The sequence below is a fragment of the Parasteatoda tepidariorum genome, chromosome 2 (assembly GCF_982258835.1).
Source record: "Parasteatoda tepidariorum strain Cologne lab strain chromosome 2, Ptep-v5.0, whole genome shotgun sequence".
NCBI classification, from domain to species: Eukaryota; Metazoa; Arthropoda; class Arachnida; order Araneae; family Theridiidae; genus Parasteatoda; species Parasteatoda tepidariorum.
Window position 1 is genome coordinate 58,975,611 of NC_141756.1, and position 20,237 is coordinate 58,995,847.

Here is a 20,237-nt window from a genome sequence, read left to right on the forward strand (position 1 = left end):
AAGTGCTTTGGTAATGATTTGGTAAATTAAGAATGAAATAAAGCATTATAATATGTGATAAAAGTTGGTAAAGATTGTAAAATTTTTATAATTTTATCATAATGCCTTAGAGAATTGGATAAAAACCATTTATTCGGTGAAATTAACTTTCAGTTTTCTATCTTTTTAATATGTGATAATAAGAACTATAATTTTGAAAACAAGAATTTCCGACAAACCTTACCAAATGAATGCTTTAAATACCGTATGTATTGGTTTCTATTGCTCGAAATATTATTAAAATATGGTAATTTAACCAGACTTTTTTTTCTATGAGTAAAAAATGTTTGCAAGCCATCAAATCTAGTAAATTAAAATAATAAGTTCTAGAAATTATGAATCGAATGGGTAAAATAATCAAATTCATTTTTTCAAATAATATTTTAACTCAGAGTATTAAATACTTAGATGAAAAATGTCTTCGGGGGTAATATTTACCTGTAAATATTGTGGTGGAATTTATTGTAGCTTGCAATCATTACTATACTACCATAGGCTATGTTCAAAGAAAAGAATGATTGCTCCGTTGCTTTGTACCATACCTAGAAAAAATAGTTGATAGGTCAAACTATTAAATATAGTTGGAGGCATTTATTATATATTTTCCTTAAAATGTGATTTGTAATTTTTGAATATAGTTTAATTAAAACTGTGTTCTCAAATAGATGTGTCGTTATATCATAGTTAAATTTAAAACAAATACTTAGTTAATAGCATTTGTAATAAAGAAAATAATAAATTTAAAAACATATACAATCATTAAAAATTTTGCATTTTTTAACGTGTTTCACATCAGCCTCATTATTTTCAATATTTTATAAGCCCTCTTGACTGTTTCTTTTGAAGTTAAGCTTCATTATAATTTCATATCTCATTATGTCCCTTAATATTAATAAAAAATTTATAAAAGAAACTAGCAAGATTATTTCTCCTACAAGCATATAATACAGCATACATACTTTCATCTTTTGTAATTCAAAATAATTATTAATATTGTTTTTCTATCATGACTAATTTCTAAATATTTCTTAACTAATTTCTAACCAATATACAATTATAAATAATGCTCTTACAATTCATTAAACTTAAAAACATCGAGCCATCAATAATAATATGTTCTTTAATTTTTTAATTTAAGAATGAAAGTTTAATGAACTATTTATGATAATTATAGTCATTAGAGTTAAAATTAGTCATTTGTTAATATTGTAATGATAAGAAGTTACACTTCAATTTTAATGAAAACTAATAAAATAAAACTCACATACCAAACTGCAATACATGAATATTAGAGTTTTATTTTAGTATTTTAAAATTATAGTTGATTTTTATCTGAAATTTATGTTAAAGAATTTTTTTAAGGAATTTAAGTGTTATTTTTTATTTTGTATGCAATAACAGAAAATATTAATATTAATAAATATAATTAAATATTAAACTTAAACCCATCTGTTTAATTTTTTAAATTTAAGTCACAAAGTTAATAAGAGTTCCAAATATGACCGAAATTGAATAAAATATTTATAGGATCATAAAATTTACATATATTTTCCAAGAGTATTCGTTTATTTATGCGGACGAAAATATATTATGACTTAAAATTAAAGGAATAATGTTCTTAACAGCAATAAAAATCTTTCTCGTTTCGATTTTCATTTTTTTATCAAAAGTCTCTAAGGATTGTGGTAAAAAATTTAAAAAGAAAAGGTGTTATTTTATGTCAAAATACATTCAATATTTAAATGACTTAACTAGCTTATCTTTAATCCCTTTGTTTGAAGAAGTACTTACATTTAACTTTATCTCATTATGTCTAAAAAACAATTTATCATTACAGTTTTAAATACTTAAGTTCATATAAACATAATGCAATATGTAAAAAGCATGCCCATTAACGAAGCTAAACAAAAGGAATTTTAAAAAAAAGGAAGGTGCTATTATTAAATTTTTATTAAATAGAATATTAAAATACATTCTCTTAGGTATTTTTAATTAACTTACGTTAACGTCTTTTAGTTTCTCAATATCCGGCTTGAAGAAAAATTTAATGCCTTCTCCTGCGCCTTCTTCTAAGCAAGCGATAATAAGCAAGCAAATAAGACCAAAGAAAGGAAAAATTGCTGTAAAATATGACATCTGAAATGAAGAACCTAATTTAACTTAGATAATTATTTACTTAATATTATTTACTGCGGAAAAAAAATTTGAAATGGATAATTACTGATTCTATTTCAATGCATGATACAATGTAAGAACTTTCATTCCAAAATTACAGTAAAAATAACCTACAGAGGTATGCTTATTCAATTAGCCATAAAGTTTACGGTTAAGAACATTTCTTTACAGTTTTTAAACCATTTATAACTGGTATAATTAAAAAAAAAACAGGAATGCTAAACTATATCGTTTTGTAAGCATTTACAACTAATATGGTTTCAAAACCGTGAAATTGGGAACCATGAAATTGGGATAAACTAATTAAGCCCATGGAATGGGGCTTAACTAGTTTATCTAGGGGTGCCATCTATCGTGTGAGATAGAAAATATGAAATTTTTTTGTGTTAATCAGGTGCTGTCATCTATGCATGAAAGAGAGTTTTACGTTTTACAAGTCCAGAGTCACCGAGTGGGAAGTTCAAGAGTCAGAAAACTCTTCGCTTGTTGATGGAATGAAAGAAATATTGTAGAGTCAACGCTGCTATTGGAATCCTCATTCTATCGGTCATGAGATTGACAGATTAGCCCTTTCGAATGTAGTATGTACCTAGCTGCAAGGAACTTAGCGGCTTCATAAGGTGAACCTAATTTCCGCGGATAAAATTCCAGTTGTTTAACCGTATTAGGTGAAAGCAGTCAATAAATGATTTTTCTCACAGTTGGCAATTAACAATTACATAAACTGATATTTAACCATATTTTTTTCAGAAATTTTTAACAGTGTATGAATAATTTCAATAAAATCAAAGTACCACGTAAACGAAGTACAGTAAAAACCTTATTTAAAACAACCTAAAACAAGACAAATCTTAGTCTAAATCTGAAACATGACAAATATTAAGAGAACAATAATTTCCTGACAAAACTTTTCAATTTTAAAAATATTGAATTTTTATTGCTGTACTCCAATTAATAAACTTCAGATAAATAAAATTTAAAACTGTATAATAAAAATTGCAATTGTGAAAAATATTGGGAAAAAAAACAGAATGTGATATTTTTTTAATGAAAGAACTTTATTGTCATTCCGCAATAAGCTCCAACTATGCATCGCGTTGAATAAGAATTTATTTCATAATATGAAACAAATTTATCTAATATAAATAACATTGGGAATAAATTTTTTTGAGGGAGATTTTTTTTAAAGATCTTAGATATTTTCCTATCATTGATTTCAAATCTACAATCAGTTTTTCTCTCCAAGCTGTGGATTTCTTTAAAAGATACTTTTTTAGTCTATTTTTGGTCAGTTTTTTTAAATTTAAAAACGTTATAGATAACGGCGGATAGTATAAATGCTGCTGCAAACTTACAAAAGATATGGGGCACATCATCATGATTAAAATTTTATAGGAACCCATGCCTGGAAGAGTCACCATACGTCAGGGACGCTTCCCTATTGTGAACTGTTTCTTAGTGAGCTTCTGAACAAATCATTATGGGATAAGCGTCTCTAGCTGCGTACGACGACACTCAATAACATGTGTTCCTATGATATTTTAATCCTGATGATATGCTTTAACTCCCATAGAAGTTTGCCGCAATACTTATGCGACACCCTGTATTATAAAACATTTCTAAATTAGTATATTCCGAGGAAAATAGACTAAAAATGTCATTCCAAAAACTATAGCTATGGGAGCAAAGCTAATTTTGAATTTGAAATCTTCACACTCAAAATTTTATTTACGAACGTATATTTATCGTTAGAATTATTTATGTTATAAATATACGAATACTTATAAATAAAGAGAAATTTTAATTGACATATTATAATAAAGAAAACGTGATATTGTATTTGATATCCACTGAAACTTAATGAACTGGTTGTGCTCTTTCCGTTAAACGCATTAAACTGGTTAGTAGCTATAAAATAAATCAGAACTTTGCTTTCCAGTGAAAAGAAATTTAATTAAAAACATTAATTGCATTAAACAAATATTTCTAAATATTCCCCAACTTTTGATTGAAATTTATATTTCAATAATAATGTGTTAGTAAGAGTGGAAGATTGTGTAAGAGAACACTAATTAATTGCATCAAATTCGTAAATTTATAAAATTTATTAAACTCAACTTTCTTTGAGAGCTTAATGCTTTATATCTAGCAACAACTTTTGATTATAATTTTTTTGAAGAAAGTGAAATAAAGATGTTAAGATCTTAAACTATAAGATCTGATAAAACTTAAATAAAAAGCAATATGTACAAAAAAAGGAACAGAAAAAAGAAAATTGTCTGTCCACCTACACTGTAAAAAATTGCGGATCAAATTAGTGTAAAAACGATAGGCACTCAGGATGCCTGTACTTTTTACCATAAAATCCATTTTTAGTTAAGAACATGTTACATAACCAAAATTCTGATATACCGTAATTTGAAATAGTAATTATTAATTTAAAACCACTGAATCACTCTATTTGAATAAATATGACAGTAAAATTTATGAAATAATATTTTACGGTAAAAAGGATTTTATTTATGATGCACTTCAAAGTGTCGGTACTTTATACCGTAATTTGATCCATAATTTTTTACAGTGTAAAAATTTAATTAAAAGAGCTTTTTATTAAAAATTTAATAAATTTTTAATTTATTTCACTGAATATTACTTTTATTTTCATTAAAAAAAACAGACAATTTAATGAATTCTCATCACAGAAAAGGATTTTTGCTTAAACTTTCCCAAAACACAGCTTTAAACTCTTTAAGAAAAATGCAAAAATCAACTTCTTTCTCAAAGTCAATAAAATTATGAGATTCATTAAATGATCTCACTTACTTTTCCTAAAGAATTTGTTCCTTGAATGACTGAAGTATACACTATAGTCCATGTCAGTAACAGGCATAAAACTAGCTTCCAGTTTATAGTTAAGTAATCAGTATCTACTTGCTTCTGTAGAACTTCAGTCCTATTTAAAAAAAATCAAAAGAGTTTATGTCTTAAGAAATAAAAAATACACACTGTGGTATTGTGATTAAAAAAACTATTATAATATCAATAAAAATTACATATTAAATGTAATATTATTTCTTTAAACATATATTGTTTCTCTAAAACATTACTTTAAAATATTAAATCACTTTATAATTTTTAGCTTCTTAGTTTTTAAATAAAAGTAAAATTTTTTAATGGCATTTGATGTAGAAATACTACTCATATTTGTCATAAAAATAGAAGTCGTATTTTGCTCACTTATTTCTCACAAAAGGAAATTTGCATTTTATTTTATTTTATAACCGGCGTTGAACAGCTGACCCAATTTCAGGTTTAAAATTCCAGAAGACAAGGGAACTCCTGGTTCAAGTATTGCTAGAAGTTTGTCTTCGTGGAGGACTTTTTTGATGGAACTAGCCCACATTTGCGTTACATGGGTGCGACCAGTCATCGCTTGGATTCGAGCCCGGTTCACCTCATTGGAAGGCGAACGCTTCATGCCCTGAGCCACCAAGACTCAACAACCGGGAATTGTAACAATGGAGTAGCCTATGCTAACCTAGCCATGATAATGTAGCCACGAGCTATGTACATCTAGACATGGTAGTAATAGATTACTAAATTGTAGTAATAGATTGCTTAAAAAAACATGGACATAAATTAAACCAACTTTGGACATAAATTCAACTTCGCATATATTTCGTTTTTTCCAACAATGAATTTTCATACTCAACTCAAAATAAATATCACTTATATAATTGGTTATAGAAATGGTTTAGGAAATTATTTCATTTCTTTAATTCAAAATGTTTGTTCTCCTTAAGTATTTTACTTTCAAAGCAATCAATACTCCCTTTTAATATTTCATGAAAAATATTTTCCTACATCATTTAGCATTTTTTTTCCAACATCATTTCAATTTAAAGACAAATTCGGATAAAACGATTGCGAAAAACATGAACTTTTGCATTTTTTTGGATGTCTGAAATCTGTAAAATGTCTTGATTTTACAGCCTGTTTAATGGAAAGGTACCCATGCTGTTAAATAGACTGTGTCTCAAACATCCATCTTAAACTATTGTGTTAGAGCATGAGCACCTCACTAGTATCGGAGCTATTCAATTATAGTAATTCTTTTTATAAAAATAATTAGTATTTCGCATGTGTAAAAGGTGCCAAATCTATAAAATGTTAAAAGGATAAATATTGCACAAATATTTTTAAAATTTGACACATTATATAAAGAAAAAAAGAAAAAAGTGCTAAATTATTTTAAGGCAATTGTACAATGCCATCAGTTTTACCGTCCCTCCTTTTATCTGATAAAATATAGAGTTATGGTTTTTAAAAGTTTGATATTTTAATTAGTTAACACCTTTTTACGAATGCATTCAAGAGATTTTGGCATATTGCACTCAAACCTGTTCATAGAGACCCCATTAGTCCAAACAACAAAGGTATTTTGTCTCAACATTTTTTCCTTTTCTTTATGGAGGTTTAACTATTACGGGAAACCTATAACACATTTCTATAAACTCAATGAAAAATTCATATTTTTGAAAAAATTGCTTTCTCCAAAAAATGTTTTTTTTTAAATGGTCAATTTTTCCTCATCTCAACTAGAGCCCGATTTAATAGCAATTTTGAAAGATTCAAAAATTTAGAATTTTCTTGTATTTCATCCATTTTTATTTTAAAGTAATGACATATGCATTAATTAAAAGTGAAATAAATTATGACAAATTAATTTCAAAATTTAATTAAAACATTATGTTTAAGTTTCACAGATTTAATTAAATTACATGATTCAAATTAGCTTTATCATAAGATATCGCATAAAATACTATAATATTTACGAAGTTATGATACCTATGATCCCTTCTAACAGTATATAAGAAGATTTTAAAATTCCAACTTCCTTAAAAAATATTTAATAAACACATTTAAAATTCGGAAAAATATCTATAACTTACCGCCAAAAATATTCAGACATAGCCATGTCATCAGAAAGAGACACATTCTAAATTAGAAAATAAATCTTTTAATAACTCCTAAAAAGAAATATTTCTTTTCATCGAATATAACATATAAAATCGAGTAAATTATATCTTTTGCATCTTTAGAACATTATAAATGCAAACTATTTAAACAAAATTTGTGCAACTGCAACAAAAATTCATGAAATTGGGAACTGGAAAAATGTCAAAGATATTTCATGGTATTTCTTCAAGAAACTTAAAAGACAAATTTTTTCTTATTTTATGCTATTAAAACTTTTTTATAAACATTAAAATCTATAATTAAAACCTTTTTTATTAATCAAAATATAGGTTAGCCTAAGCGATTCATACATTTTCAATGGACTGTCTATTTATAATGAGCCATTTAGTTTACACCTTGTGCCATTTTACTAGAAACACTTACTAGCGACATTGACTCGTTTAAGATGTTGCATGCAGTCCATGGTAGGCAGCTTTGCATTGATGAAAAGATGTAAAATACACTTAACGCCATTAAGTAATTATAAAATATCGCAACGTATGACGCAGATATTATCTGTGCATATCCAATTCCTGAAAAATGAAAAATAGCAATCAATTAAGGGAATATCAGGGTTATGATAGAGATAGTAAAAAATATTTTAAAGCATTTTCACACAGAAAAACTTTGCAGAAGACTTCAGAGATAACTGAAGCTTGCTTTAAGGAAAAAGTTAATACATTAAAAATTTACAATGTTACAAGTACAAACAATCCTCAAATAAATAACAAAATAACATAAATATACAAAAATAAATGTAACTGTAAAAATTGCCTTAGCATTACACTTTAACAGTAAATGCCTGTTCCAACCAACACATTCTTATCTCTTCTTAAAACGGAATGGAATATTTAATCCCAATATTCTCAGAGTGAGGTTCGAACCTAGTTATACGGCACTATATTTATATACACTATTTATACGAACCTATCTTACAGTCATATAATAATTATTACGGCTCTATAATAATCCTAATATAATCTTATAAGTAATAATCTGACTTGTTTCCATTACATATGACGTTAGGATTATAACGTACGGAAATATAAGAGCTATGAAAGATGGAGAAATTGGCTAGCTAAAATATGTTAATTATTGGAATAATCTAATAGGTTTTGGTTAATGATTTACTCTAAAATTTTCACAATAAAGGCAGAATACGTAAACTATAGCAATTAGAAAAAGAATAAAATATGATTTCAAATTTTTCATTGCCATGCAACCGTTGGTGTATTTCTAAATGGTACATTTTGAATATGTCTGCTTTTAAGTCTTGGCACATTTAAGGACTTACACAGGGCATCTAAAAAATAGTACGACAAACTTACGAAGGAGATAGAATACATCATAAGGATTAAGAATTGTATAGCAGCCACTGACAGGAATAGTCATTACAGTTTCGCAGGTGGTGCTGTGCATGCTATTACAGTAATGCTAAAGTGCTACTATGCACCGAGCAGTACTTCGTAGTGCTACTTCATCATCTACTATTTTTCTCTTTGCTGTATTTATCATTTTTTTCTTATAGTTCCTGTCATTTTTCGCCTTATAATTCTTATGGTGTGCCCAACTTCGCTTTTCAGAATTTGTCACCACACTTCTGTGACACCTCCTCAAAACATTATGATAATTTTATGCAATTTACGGGTAAAAATACAAGGGCTTTCTAGTGTGATGCTAGCAATAATGAGCAAAGCGCAACAGTTGCTGCATCAATTAAATTGTTATTCAATAAGCTTTAATCACTCCCAGGAAAAGCAATATACAGTCGCGTATTTGCTAGTTATAACATCACAAATCGCGCTCTGTGTTTGAAGATGTTAACAATTGTGAGGTGCAAAAAGTGAAAAGATTTCTTCACGTAAGAAAAACTTTCAGCGGCTAATATTTATTGTGAATTACAACTAAGCAAAAATATGATTTTTTTTTTTAAGATTACATTGCTTAATTTACTTTATGAATCAAAATTAATTCGACTATTATTAAATAAATGATGCAAAAAATAATAAAGCTTTACTGAAAGTTATTTTTTGCATCGAATAATATTTGGATAAAAAAATTTAATAATTGTGTGCAAAAATTTTTCAATTCGATTTAAAATTTCTCGAAATAAGGTGAAGTACGTAAAAAAGCAAAATTAATGTTAAGGAGTCTAAACTTTCGACCACTCTCCAGACCAAACTATTTGTTTGTCAAACTATTATTAAGTTACTAAACTAACTTACAATACCCTCTGAGGTCACCACCTCAAACCATTAAAACTGAGTCCTAGAATGTGAAGATCCGATCAATAGATCAAAAGTGTTAATAACAGAAGTTCCGTTTTTTTTTCTATTTTTTTTTTGTTTGTTTTTTAATTCACTGTGATTGTTTTAATGTTGTGAACGTTGTAATATGCTGTGAAATGATTTATAGTTGTGCATTCACAGTACAATGAATTATAGTTGTAGTTGTTTAATTGTTGTTGTTTTTTTCATGAGTGCAGGGTTCTTTTTCTTTACATGGGAAATGGTGGAATAGTGATTAGTTTCTGAATCACACCAAAAAAAAATATAACTGATAAGTTATCATAAAAAATATAGCAAACTAAAGGTTACATGGACAATAGACTGAATTGTAAGAGAATTATTAGATATTTTTATTTTTATAGCTATATTATTTGTACAATTACTAGGGCGGAATTAAAAGTCCACATATTAATCAGTTTTACCAACATACCAGAAAAAAAAATTATTTTTGAGAAAATTTTGAATTAACCACACGTAATTTCTTTTGCTTCAATTGGCATATTTTAATACATTTTGCTTTGAATGGAATAATTATTTCATCATTAAATAATAGGTATTCATGCAATTTAAACATTTTACTCTACACATAAATTTTATGACGAATCATTATTTTACACCATAACATATTAAAATTGTTTTAAATTTTTAGGGGTGTTCTTTCTCTTTCTAGTAGTTAAATTTGGATTTATTATTGGAATCAGAGACGAACTGATTCTGCGATTGCGTAAACAAAGCTTTTCATATTAATCATTGCTTCTAATGTTTCGGTAGGATATACATTTCAGTTTTAATAAAAGCTAGACATCAGTAGAAAATATATATACATCAATGTTCATAAATCAATATTTCTATATTTGACTGATATGCTTCCACAAATATGTGATTCATTGAAAGTTTTAAATAATGCCTATTCTCAAAATGAAATAATTAAACAATTTTGTTACCTAAAAATTTGATGGTAAAAAGGTATTGAGTGTGAATTTGAGTGGGCTAAGTATATTTTTATTAAAAAAATATATCTTTTTAGATGTTACTTCGATAAAAAGTATGGTCGAAGCTAAAGGAGTACAGATTTCTCTAAATTTACTCTCTAAGAAATTACGGATGAAATTAAGTGCCGGTACATCTTACCACAAAATTTCACCGGCACATGTGGCACATGTTGCGAAACAAAAAATCTGATATACCGTAAAGTTTACAATAATAACTACAGCAAAATCATTGAATAACTCTAATTAAACAAGTATTACTGTAGAAATTACGGTTAAAAAATTTTTACGGCTGATGCATCCAAAGTGCCTATGGCGGAGGTTTGGTTCTCCGTCATTAGCCGCCAATATTCGTGTAGTGGATTTTTACTTAGCCGTACAAAATACATTTTTGATTATGAAAATACTAAAAATGGATAATGTGCAGGAAACAATATATAACTCGTTAAAATGAAAATTTACTTTATTAAGCATAATAGGTGATAGAGAATGACCATTTCTTCATCCAAAATAGAAACCCCTTAAAGAGATGAAATCAGAATACCCTCCTATTGAAAGATCATATAGCCAGAATATCATTTTTGACCGTTAGAAATTGAGACTGGGGAGGCCCCTAAGGGCACTCCCAGTCTCCACAAATTTGAAATTAAAAGTGAATATAATTATTCCCAACGGACATAGAAAGTATGGGTAGGAGATCCAAAATTGGCGATTTATCATAATATATCATAGCCAAAACAAAGCCAACTAGCATATCAATATTGATTTTAAAAGAACACCTTGGCGATCACGAGTCACCAACAAATTTATGAGAATTATTACAACCATGCAACCGAAACATTTAACAGATAGAAATTTAGAATAAAAAGTTATAAATAGATTTTTGTTTTCGATTAGAGCCGACAGTGAATTAATAAGTCTGCATAGTGATGAAATAAAAAGTATCCGTTACATTGATCTAAAAGAGAAGAATAAATATTTTATGTTCGTGTTCGCTTTAAAAGATTAAGTCTTTTATTTATTTTAAATGTAATTCTATTAATAAAAAAAAGCTTAAGTAATGAAAGATATTTTAAAAAGGATAGAAAATAAATATGTAATGCCAATTGTGGCATCACAGTGCCGGTACTCCATACCGAATTTGATTCAGAATTTTTTTACAGAGTGGAATAAAATTAGCAATAAAATATAATGCGTAATAAAATATAATGCGTTTTATAATGTGTAATAAAATTTGGTGAAGCTGCAAAATCTAGTCATTTTATCTTGATAACTTAGATGTTGTTGTAGTTTATTTACGTCGCACTGGAGCTGCATAATGGACCATTGGCGACGGTTTGGGAAACATCCCTTAGGATGATCCGAAGACATGCCATCACAATTTTGACCCTCTGCAGAGGGGATGGCACCCCCGCTTCTATAGCCCGATAACTAGCGCTCGAAGTCGGGCACTTTACGATAGAACAATTTAACGATGACCAATACCGTACACCTTCGATCCCTTCGCAGATTTATCCAAGTGCTCACCCATCCGCACGCCGACCGCATCCAGTGATGCTTGACTTCGGTGTTCTACTGGGAACCGTGTCTTAAGGATCAGTCCACTGTGGGACTTTGATACCTTAGAACAAAGCATAAAAACTTATTCCGTTAAATGTACTTTTGAGTTCTGTATATTTTCGATTAATTGCGTCGTAACTAAAACTATAATTTTAAAAACCGGAATTTTCCTTAAACTGTTACCATATACACAGAAATATTACTAAAAGAATGGTTTGAATACCATATCTTTTAGTTTATTATAACTAGAATTAAGGGTTTGTTTTACTAGAAATGTAATTACCATACGTGACAGTTATTTAATCAGAATTTTTTTCAAAAAATAGAAAAAATAAGTGGGTTTTTTTTAAAAGTTTACCTTTCAATGCTGGTACGATTCTCCAAACTTTTATCGGTCCTTGACTTGAAAATTGTCCAAGAATAAGCTCTAAGTAATACAATGGCCGACCAATGATAAATAATAGTAGCAAATATGGAATCAGGAATGCTCCTATAGTAACAGTGAAAAATATTATACACAAAAATACAGAGAGTGATGCATTTTAACAAAATATAGATTTATTAACAGTATCAGAAATTCATGAAGTATTTCTTTACTAGCTCGTTAGATGCAAAAGCTACTCAAGAAAGGCTTGTTTGTAAGTAAAATCACTGGCAACAAAATAAAAACGTATTTCCTTTACACAGTACATTAGAAATCATCATATTTTGAACTACACAAGTTTGTTTGCATATGATCTGAGACTATTATTATGACTCCTGGCTGTCTGAAAACACTTTTAAGTAACGATTTATTGTGCGAACATGAACAAATATATTTTAGTTTTTCTTCCTATATATTCTATTATAATATATTCTAGTTTAGTTTAGAAAATAATATTAATCATAATTATTTAGAATTTTTTATATTTTTATTATGTAGCAAAATATTTTTAGAAAATTTGCGTTTTGATAAGTATAAAATTTGGTAAATACGGTAAAATTTAGTAATTTTATCCGGATGCCTTAGAGCATGACATAACAACCATTTATTTTATTAAGTTTAATTTTCAGTTTGTATTTTTTACGAAATGTGTGGTAATAAGAACAACATTTCTGGTAAACCGTTACCATATGAACGGAAAAATCACTAAATGAATAGTTTAAATAATCGTATATTTTAGTTTTATTAACAATTTTTTAGTTTTATTAACAATTTTTTAGTTTTATTAACAAAAATTATGGTGTTGTTCTTAGCAGAAATACCCTTACAACACACTACGGTAATTTTACCAGAACTTTTGTTTCGTGTAGATATTGTATATATTTGTATCCACATAATTTTAAATTCATGGGTTAATCTAATATTTCATTAATATTAATTTCATGGAGATAAGACTTTCAACATTTAAAAGGAGTTAGGTAGGTTTAATTATGGTTTTAAAATTTCTTAATTTCATCTTTGTATGCTGTGCCACTAAAACTCAATACCTTAAACTCCAAACTTCCCCTTATAATTATTAAATGAAACTTTTCCTAATATTACGTAATTTGCATCTTTATAATCTTAACGTTTATTTCATTTTCAAAAATACGTGACTTACAAATACGTATAGCTAAATTTCATACTTTTAAACTTAATCTAAATAGATAGATTTTGTAAAACAATTCTATCTACATTCAATTACTTTTTAACATCATTAAACTCTGATTCACACAATTTATTTGTTTTAAGTACAGTGCGCAAAAAAAAATCAACGACGAATGGCTTTTGATATAATGATCGAATCTTCAAGTTCCAGAACTCAATCTTAATAGTTCTAGGGGTAGACCTCAAATATGCTAATTAATTAGTGCAGGTGATATTTCAAAATATTAATTTTGAAATCAGGCACAAAAACATACTTTCTCATCGCTAAACATACTTTTTTTAGACGGATTTGGATTTCTGACCCTCAAAATATAGCAGGGACTCGCAATCTGGAAAATACGGTCACAACAGTTTGCAAAATAGCAGTCCTAAGCTTAGACACCTAAATGTTAATTTTATTTTTCGCATATTTCCCCATATCTGAAGAACTTCTTATGCAACAACTTACGAATTTTTGCACACAAATATAAAATTCGCTTATCCAAAAAGAATTCCAAGCAAACTATAATTTTTAGTAAATAATTGTTGTTGATTTTTAATAATTATCCAAAAAATTTTTTAATTGTAAAGTATAAAATTTTTTTCATCCTTTTAAAGTATGTAATTTTACATGACAAAAGACGAAATTCGAGCGAAATTGGTTGAGCGATTCCTAAGAAATCTAATTTTAAAAACGTCTTACATTTAAAATACGATTTATTCAGTCAATTTTGCTCAAATTTTATATTTTGTCATGTAAAATTACATAATTTAAAATTACATAAAAAATTTTATACCTTACAATTCAAAATTCCTTCGACTACTATTAAATAAAATAATTAAAAATTAAAAATATGCACTAAAACTTTTTTGTTGCGTGGAATCTTTGGGCAAGCAAATTTTACTATTGTGGGTAAAAATGTATCGATTCGCATAAAAAATTCACGAGATATAGCGAAATACATTAAAAGTAAAATTAGAATTAAGGGGTCCAAACTTTGGATCGCTCTCCTGACCAAACTATTGGGACCTATGTCCCAGATTACGGCTACCAGCTATATTTTGGGAGTCAGAAATCCGAATACGTCGGGAAAAAAATTGTGTCTGATTTTTGTGCATTTTTGAGTCTGATTTCGGAACTGAAAATATCATCTGCACTAATTAACTAGCATGTTTGAAGCCACCCCTTCGTACAATTAAGATTTGGTATATGAAGATTCAATATGAGGAAAGAATATGAAGATTCAATCATTAAATCAAAAGTTATTTAAGGTGGTCCATTTTTTTAGCATACTACATTAAAATGTAGTAGTCAAACTACCTGCAGTTTAAACTGCATTAAAATATTTATATTTCTTAAACATATCGCTCAAAGATAAGAAAAGTCAAGGATCAGATTTTTGCCAAATGTTTTCATCATAAAATAAATATTTTGTGTATTCAATATCCTAGAGTATAAGTTTAATTTCTTTTTAAAAAAATGAAGTTATCCATAACATATGCACTCTTCTTTTAGCTTGAGTTTACAATTGTGTATTTATTGTTTGAATTTAAAAAAAAAAACATATTATAATAGTATTTTTGTGAAACGTTTTTGAAATAGTAAATTGTCTTGTGCATCAATTCATCTTTTAGAAGTCCTAGTTCAGTTTCTTCGAAAAATATTTCAGTCGTGAGTCACACAAGTTGTTGATTTTACTTCAGATTATTCTCACGGCTCTCAAAAGCGATGCAACCAAACTTTTTTTTTCCATTTTTAATCTGATATAATCATAACTATTTTTCCCCCTTAGGACCCTTTTAAAAAGTAGTTTTTAAAAATCTCTTCTTTATTTTTCTATTTTTTCTTTCATCATGAGGATCAAAACTGTTAGAAAATCATACCCGGAACTGTCAACATGCACGGCTGGGTAGCTATCCTTTTATGACCTGTTTAGAAATATAAGAAGATACAGTTCATTATAGGGAAGCACCCTTATCGGCGTAGGGTGACATTTCCGGTAAAGGGTTACTGTGCAGTTTTAATCCTGATGATGTGCCCTAACTACTCTACATTTTTGACGCTGTATTTATGCTGTTCAACGTTATAAGAGCAATTCTACAAATAAACGCCAATTAGGCGGCCAAAAAAAATTTGGGGGGGGGCACACTACTTCTACATGAATTTTCTTCTTTTTTACACCCTAAAAAAGCATGAAAAAATCGTGAACATGAAATTTTTTCTTTGTGACATACTTTAAATGTGACATACTCAGATAAATCTGACCCATTTATTCAGATAAAACGATTTTTACATAAATATAATATCATTATAATGTCTCTCTAAAATGTATTTATAGGGATTTCATACTATAAGATTATATTTTAGTATAAAAATTGGCATTTATTTGTAGAATTACACATATGAGCAATTCGACAAATAAACGCAAATTAGGCGGCCAAACAAAAATTAATTTTTTTGGGGGGGCACGCTATTTCTAAATGAATTTTCTTCTTTCTTACACCCTAAAAAAGCAAGAAAAAACATTGAACATGAAATTTTTTCTTCGTGACATACTTTAAATGACAAAATACCAATTTTAAATTTTTCCCGATTTTTTCAATTTACGAACTTTGATTAAATTTTTTAGTTTTTGTTTTTTATACTAAAATATAATCTTATAGTATGAAATCTCTATTAATACATTCTAGAGAGACATTATAATAATACACTGCTGGACAATTGCTAAGGACGGATCACAAATTGCAATGTAGCATAACATTAAGCGAGACATGAGACCTAGTAGGATAAATTATAGTTGCCACACTGTTCAGACATTAGAATAAAGAACATTCATTGTTCTGGAAAGTACAAAAGCTATGAAACATCTGAAAGAAAAAAAATGTTCATTTGATGCTGCGTACGGAATAATGGAACAATGCATTTAAATGTCAGCAGGCAACTTGAAGAAAGGTGTCAGTACGGGATATGTCCACCGTGGAGTGTGATGCAACATTCTACAGGTCGTATCATACTTTGCACAACATTATCCAGCAGCTGTTGAGGCAATTTATCCCATTCCTCTGTCAGTGCACGGATGAGGGTGTTCTTGTTTGTCGGAGGATAGTTTCAACCAGCAAATTGCCTCCCCAAAGCATCTCAAACATTTTCAATGTGTTTTAGATCTAGAGAACGTGATGGCCATATGAGGCGTTGAATACCCTCACTGTCTAAACAATTCTGAACAGCGAGTGTTCGATCACGTGTTGCGTTGTGGCCCATAAAAACAAATTTATCACCGACAGCACCACGGAAAAGACGAACATGAGGAAGTAGAACTTCATCAAAGTATCGTTGGCCCGTCATAGTCCCATTCGCAACCCCATGTAGGCGCGTGCGGCCATTGATCATGATGCTGGCCCACACCATGACACTGCATGTCGGATATCGGTCCTTTTCCTGAATATTATCTGGACGATAACCAGTACCACTCTCGCGCCAGATCAGTTGGCGTCTACAATCCGATGACAGACTGAACCTACTCTCATCTGAGAAGAGTACGCATGCCCAGTCTTGTTCAGTCCAATTGTGATGCTCACGACACCATTGCAAACGTGCAGTACGGTGCTGTCTGGTCAATGGGACGCACACAACAGGTCTGCTGGTGTATAGTCCTCCTCCCCTCAAACGTCTGGCAACAGTTTTTCGGGAGATCTGCTTTCCTGTGGTAGCAAGAAACTGATTTGCCACCTGCTGAGCTGTGGTGCGCCTGTTCCTTTTTACTGATAGGACGATGTATCTGTCTTCAGCAGGCGTCTTACGTCTAACACGACCTCCCCCTTGCCGCTTACTACACATTCCAGTAGTTTTAAAAGATTTCCACAGCCGTTAAACAACGCCGTCAGCGATGTCGAACTCCCTGGCAAAGTCTCTTATTTTTCGCCCTTCTTCGATCTTTCCAATAATTCGGCCACGCTTAAAATCATCTAAGTAATATCGGGAAGACATGCCGAAAATTTCAAGTTCGTCAACTAAATCTTTCCTGTAAAAATTTGACTTGAAACAACAACTCTCCACAACGCGTCAAAACCTTTAAAGCTCTTATCAGCGCTATCACGTGATGAACAAACGTGGACAAAAAAATTTACATACGCATACCCCTTCTTACTATATCCCGCACTTATTCTAATTTTCCACATTTTGCTTCCCTTCATTTTGTGGTTGCTATGGATGATAGTGTTATCCGTCCTTAGCAATTGTCCAGCAGTGTATTATATTTATGTAAAAATCGTTTTATCTGAATAAATGGCTCAGATTTATCTGAGTATGTCAGAAAGAGTATGTCACATTTAAAGTATGTCACAAAGAATAAATTTCATGTTCACTATTTTTCTCTTGCCTTTTTAGGGTGTAAAAAAGAAGAAAATTCATGTAGAAATAGTGTGCTCCCCCCACCAAAATAAAAACTTTTTTTTGGCCACCTAATTGGCATTTATTAGAATTAGAATTGCTCATATATAACGTTTTTAAACTTTGTACATTATGACAAAAAAATGGACTAAAAGTGTCAATTAAAAAAACTGTTGATTGCAGAGAAAAATCAACTGCAGATTTAAATTCATGGACGAGTAAATATCCAGGGTCCGTTAAAAAATCCTATGCAACAAATCAAAAAAAAAATTTCCCGGAATTGAATTTAATTGAAACGTGCAGGCGTTGTTTGTTACATGGTGTAATTTACACGATACAATGCATATTTTAGATTCAAAACTGCTTTAACTTTAAAAAAAATAATATCGGGACAATTTCTATTTCCTGAATTAAAGGATTTTAGATTTATATTCACCGGATGTTATTCAACAACTTTGTTTTTGCTGTTTCATTTATTTAATTTAAGGTTCAAACATTCGTGATGCGTTTAATACAAGTCAAAACGTGATTTATTTGTGTTCAGTTAATATCAAACATATAATATTTGCTTTAGTCCTTATGTTTCGAAATAGGTTTAGATTAATGTAAACGCTCATGTTTGCATTTACTTCGTCGGTGTACCTACAAACTTAACTTTTGCAATAAACCATACGAATATCAAATAATTTCTAATCATCATTCAGTTTCCATTACTTCCTGTCTTAGAATTAATTTTAAGATTTATATTATTTGAGTTATAAATAACCTCAAGTATAATATGTCGTCAAAACAAGACAGTCTAAGTCAGTTAGAATTAAAAATCAGATTTTAATGGAAGTTAAATTCTTAAAACTATGCTTATACGTTCATTATACAAATATGCAAACCCCTTAACAGATTTGCAACATGTTTGCTATTTTTTTGTGTTGGCTGGCATGGCAATCTAACCTAGATCTTTTGAAATTTCCTTGTCTAAGCGCAAACGTACAACTTTCAAACTAAATAGTTTTGAGCATTGTTGCATTTAATTATTTAAAATATCTTAATACGGAACACCGGTGAAAACAATTCTTATAATTGTTAACTTATCAAAAGAATTGCGCTTCAAAAATGTATCCTCAGTACTTGAATTCATGTTTATTTAATAACGATTTATAAGTTAGTTTAGCTTAATAACTACTTATTCGTGTACAGTGCGCAAAATAAAAAACGGACCACACTGAATAACTTTTGATCTAATGATCGGATCTTCATGTTCTAGGACTCAAGCTTAAAGGTTGAAGGGAATTAATTAAGGCAAACGATATTTTAAGTTGCAAAATCAGACACAAAAACGTACCTTCTCCGAATAAACATACCAATTTTTCAAGGGATTCGGATTTCTGACCCCTAAAATATAGGAGGTAGCCGCAATCTGGGATATGTGATCCCCATAGTTTTATCAGGAGAGTGGTTTAAAGTTTGGATCCCACAGTTTTATTTTTATCTTTTACATATTTTGCCACATCTTGAAAACTTAAATAAATTGAAAAATTTTTGAATACAGCTATAAAATTCGTTTATCCAAAGATAATTTCTAAGCAAAATATAACTGTTAGTAAATATTTATTTCTTATTGTTATTTTATTTAATAATAACCGAAAAATCAAATTTTGAACTAGTTTTGAAACGAAGTTTGAAAGCGAAATTTGAATTGTAAGTTATACAATATTCCCCATCATTTTAAAGAATGCAATTTCAAATTGAAATATGCAGAATTTCAGCAGAATAGGTCAAATAGTTCCTAAGATATCGAATTAAAGAAGCTGTATATTTAAAATTCGGTTTCTCAGGGACTATTAAACTGATTGTTCCAGAATCGAACTCTCGATCCGCAGCTCTCCACCGGCGAAGGTGGAGAGCTGCGTATCGGGACTGTGCCACGAAGCGCCGAATGACTCACATTTAATATTGTATTCCACAAAATTAAACGAATGTTTTCCTATATCCCTAACATGCATTGGCCTTTATTTTGACTTTTAGTTTGTATGTAATAAAAGGCCAAATGTTGCCGTAAATGATTATAAAAGGAGTTTTGGTAGATTCGGAAACAGAAATATTGTAAATATCATCATCAAACTTATTATTACTACAAAGTGGAGGAACTTAAACTTATTGCCTTGATATAT

At 29.3% G+C, this 20,237-nt stretch overlaps 1 protein-coding gene across 1 annotated transcript in view; it reads right to left on the reverse strand.

Annotated features, from left to right (window-relative positions):
- LOC107446310 (sodium-dependent nutrient amino acid transporter 1) overlaps positions 1-20,237 on the reverse strand; it is a 45,883-nt gene that overhangs the window by 14,774 nt on the left and 10,872 nt on the right. Inside the window, exons 4-9 of the mRNA XM_016060923.4 lie at positions 12,429-12,560; positions 7,618-7,766; positions 7,167-7,213; positions 5,038-5,167; positions 2,041-2,175; positions 478-581 (exon numbers count right to left, since the gene is read on the reverse strand). Coding sequence (XP_015916409.2) covers positions 478-581; positions 2,041-2,175; positions 5,038-5,167; positions 7,167-7,213; positions 7,618-7,766; positions 12,429-12,560 — 697 coding nt within the window. The remainder of the gene's footprint in view (positions 1-477; positions 582-2,040; positions 2,176-5,037; positions 5,168-7,166; positions 7,214-7,617; positions 7,767-12,428; positions 12,561-20,237) is intronic.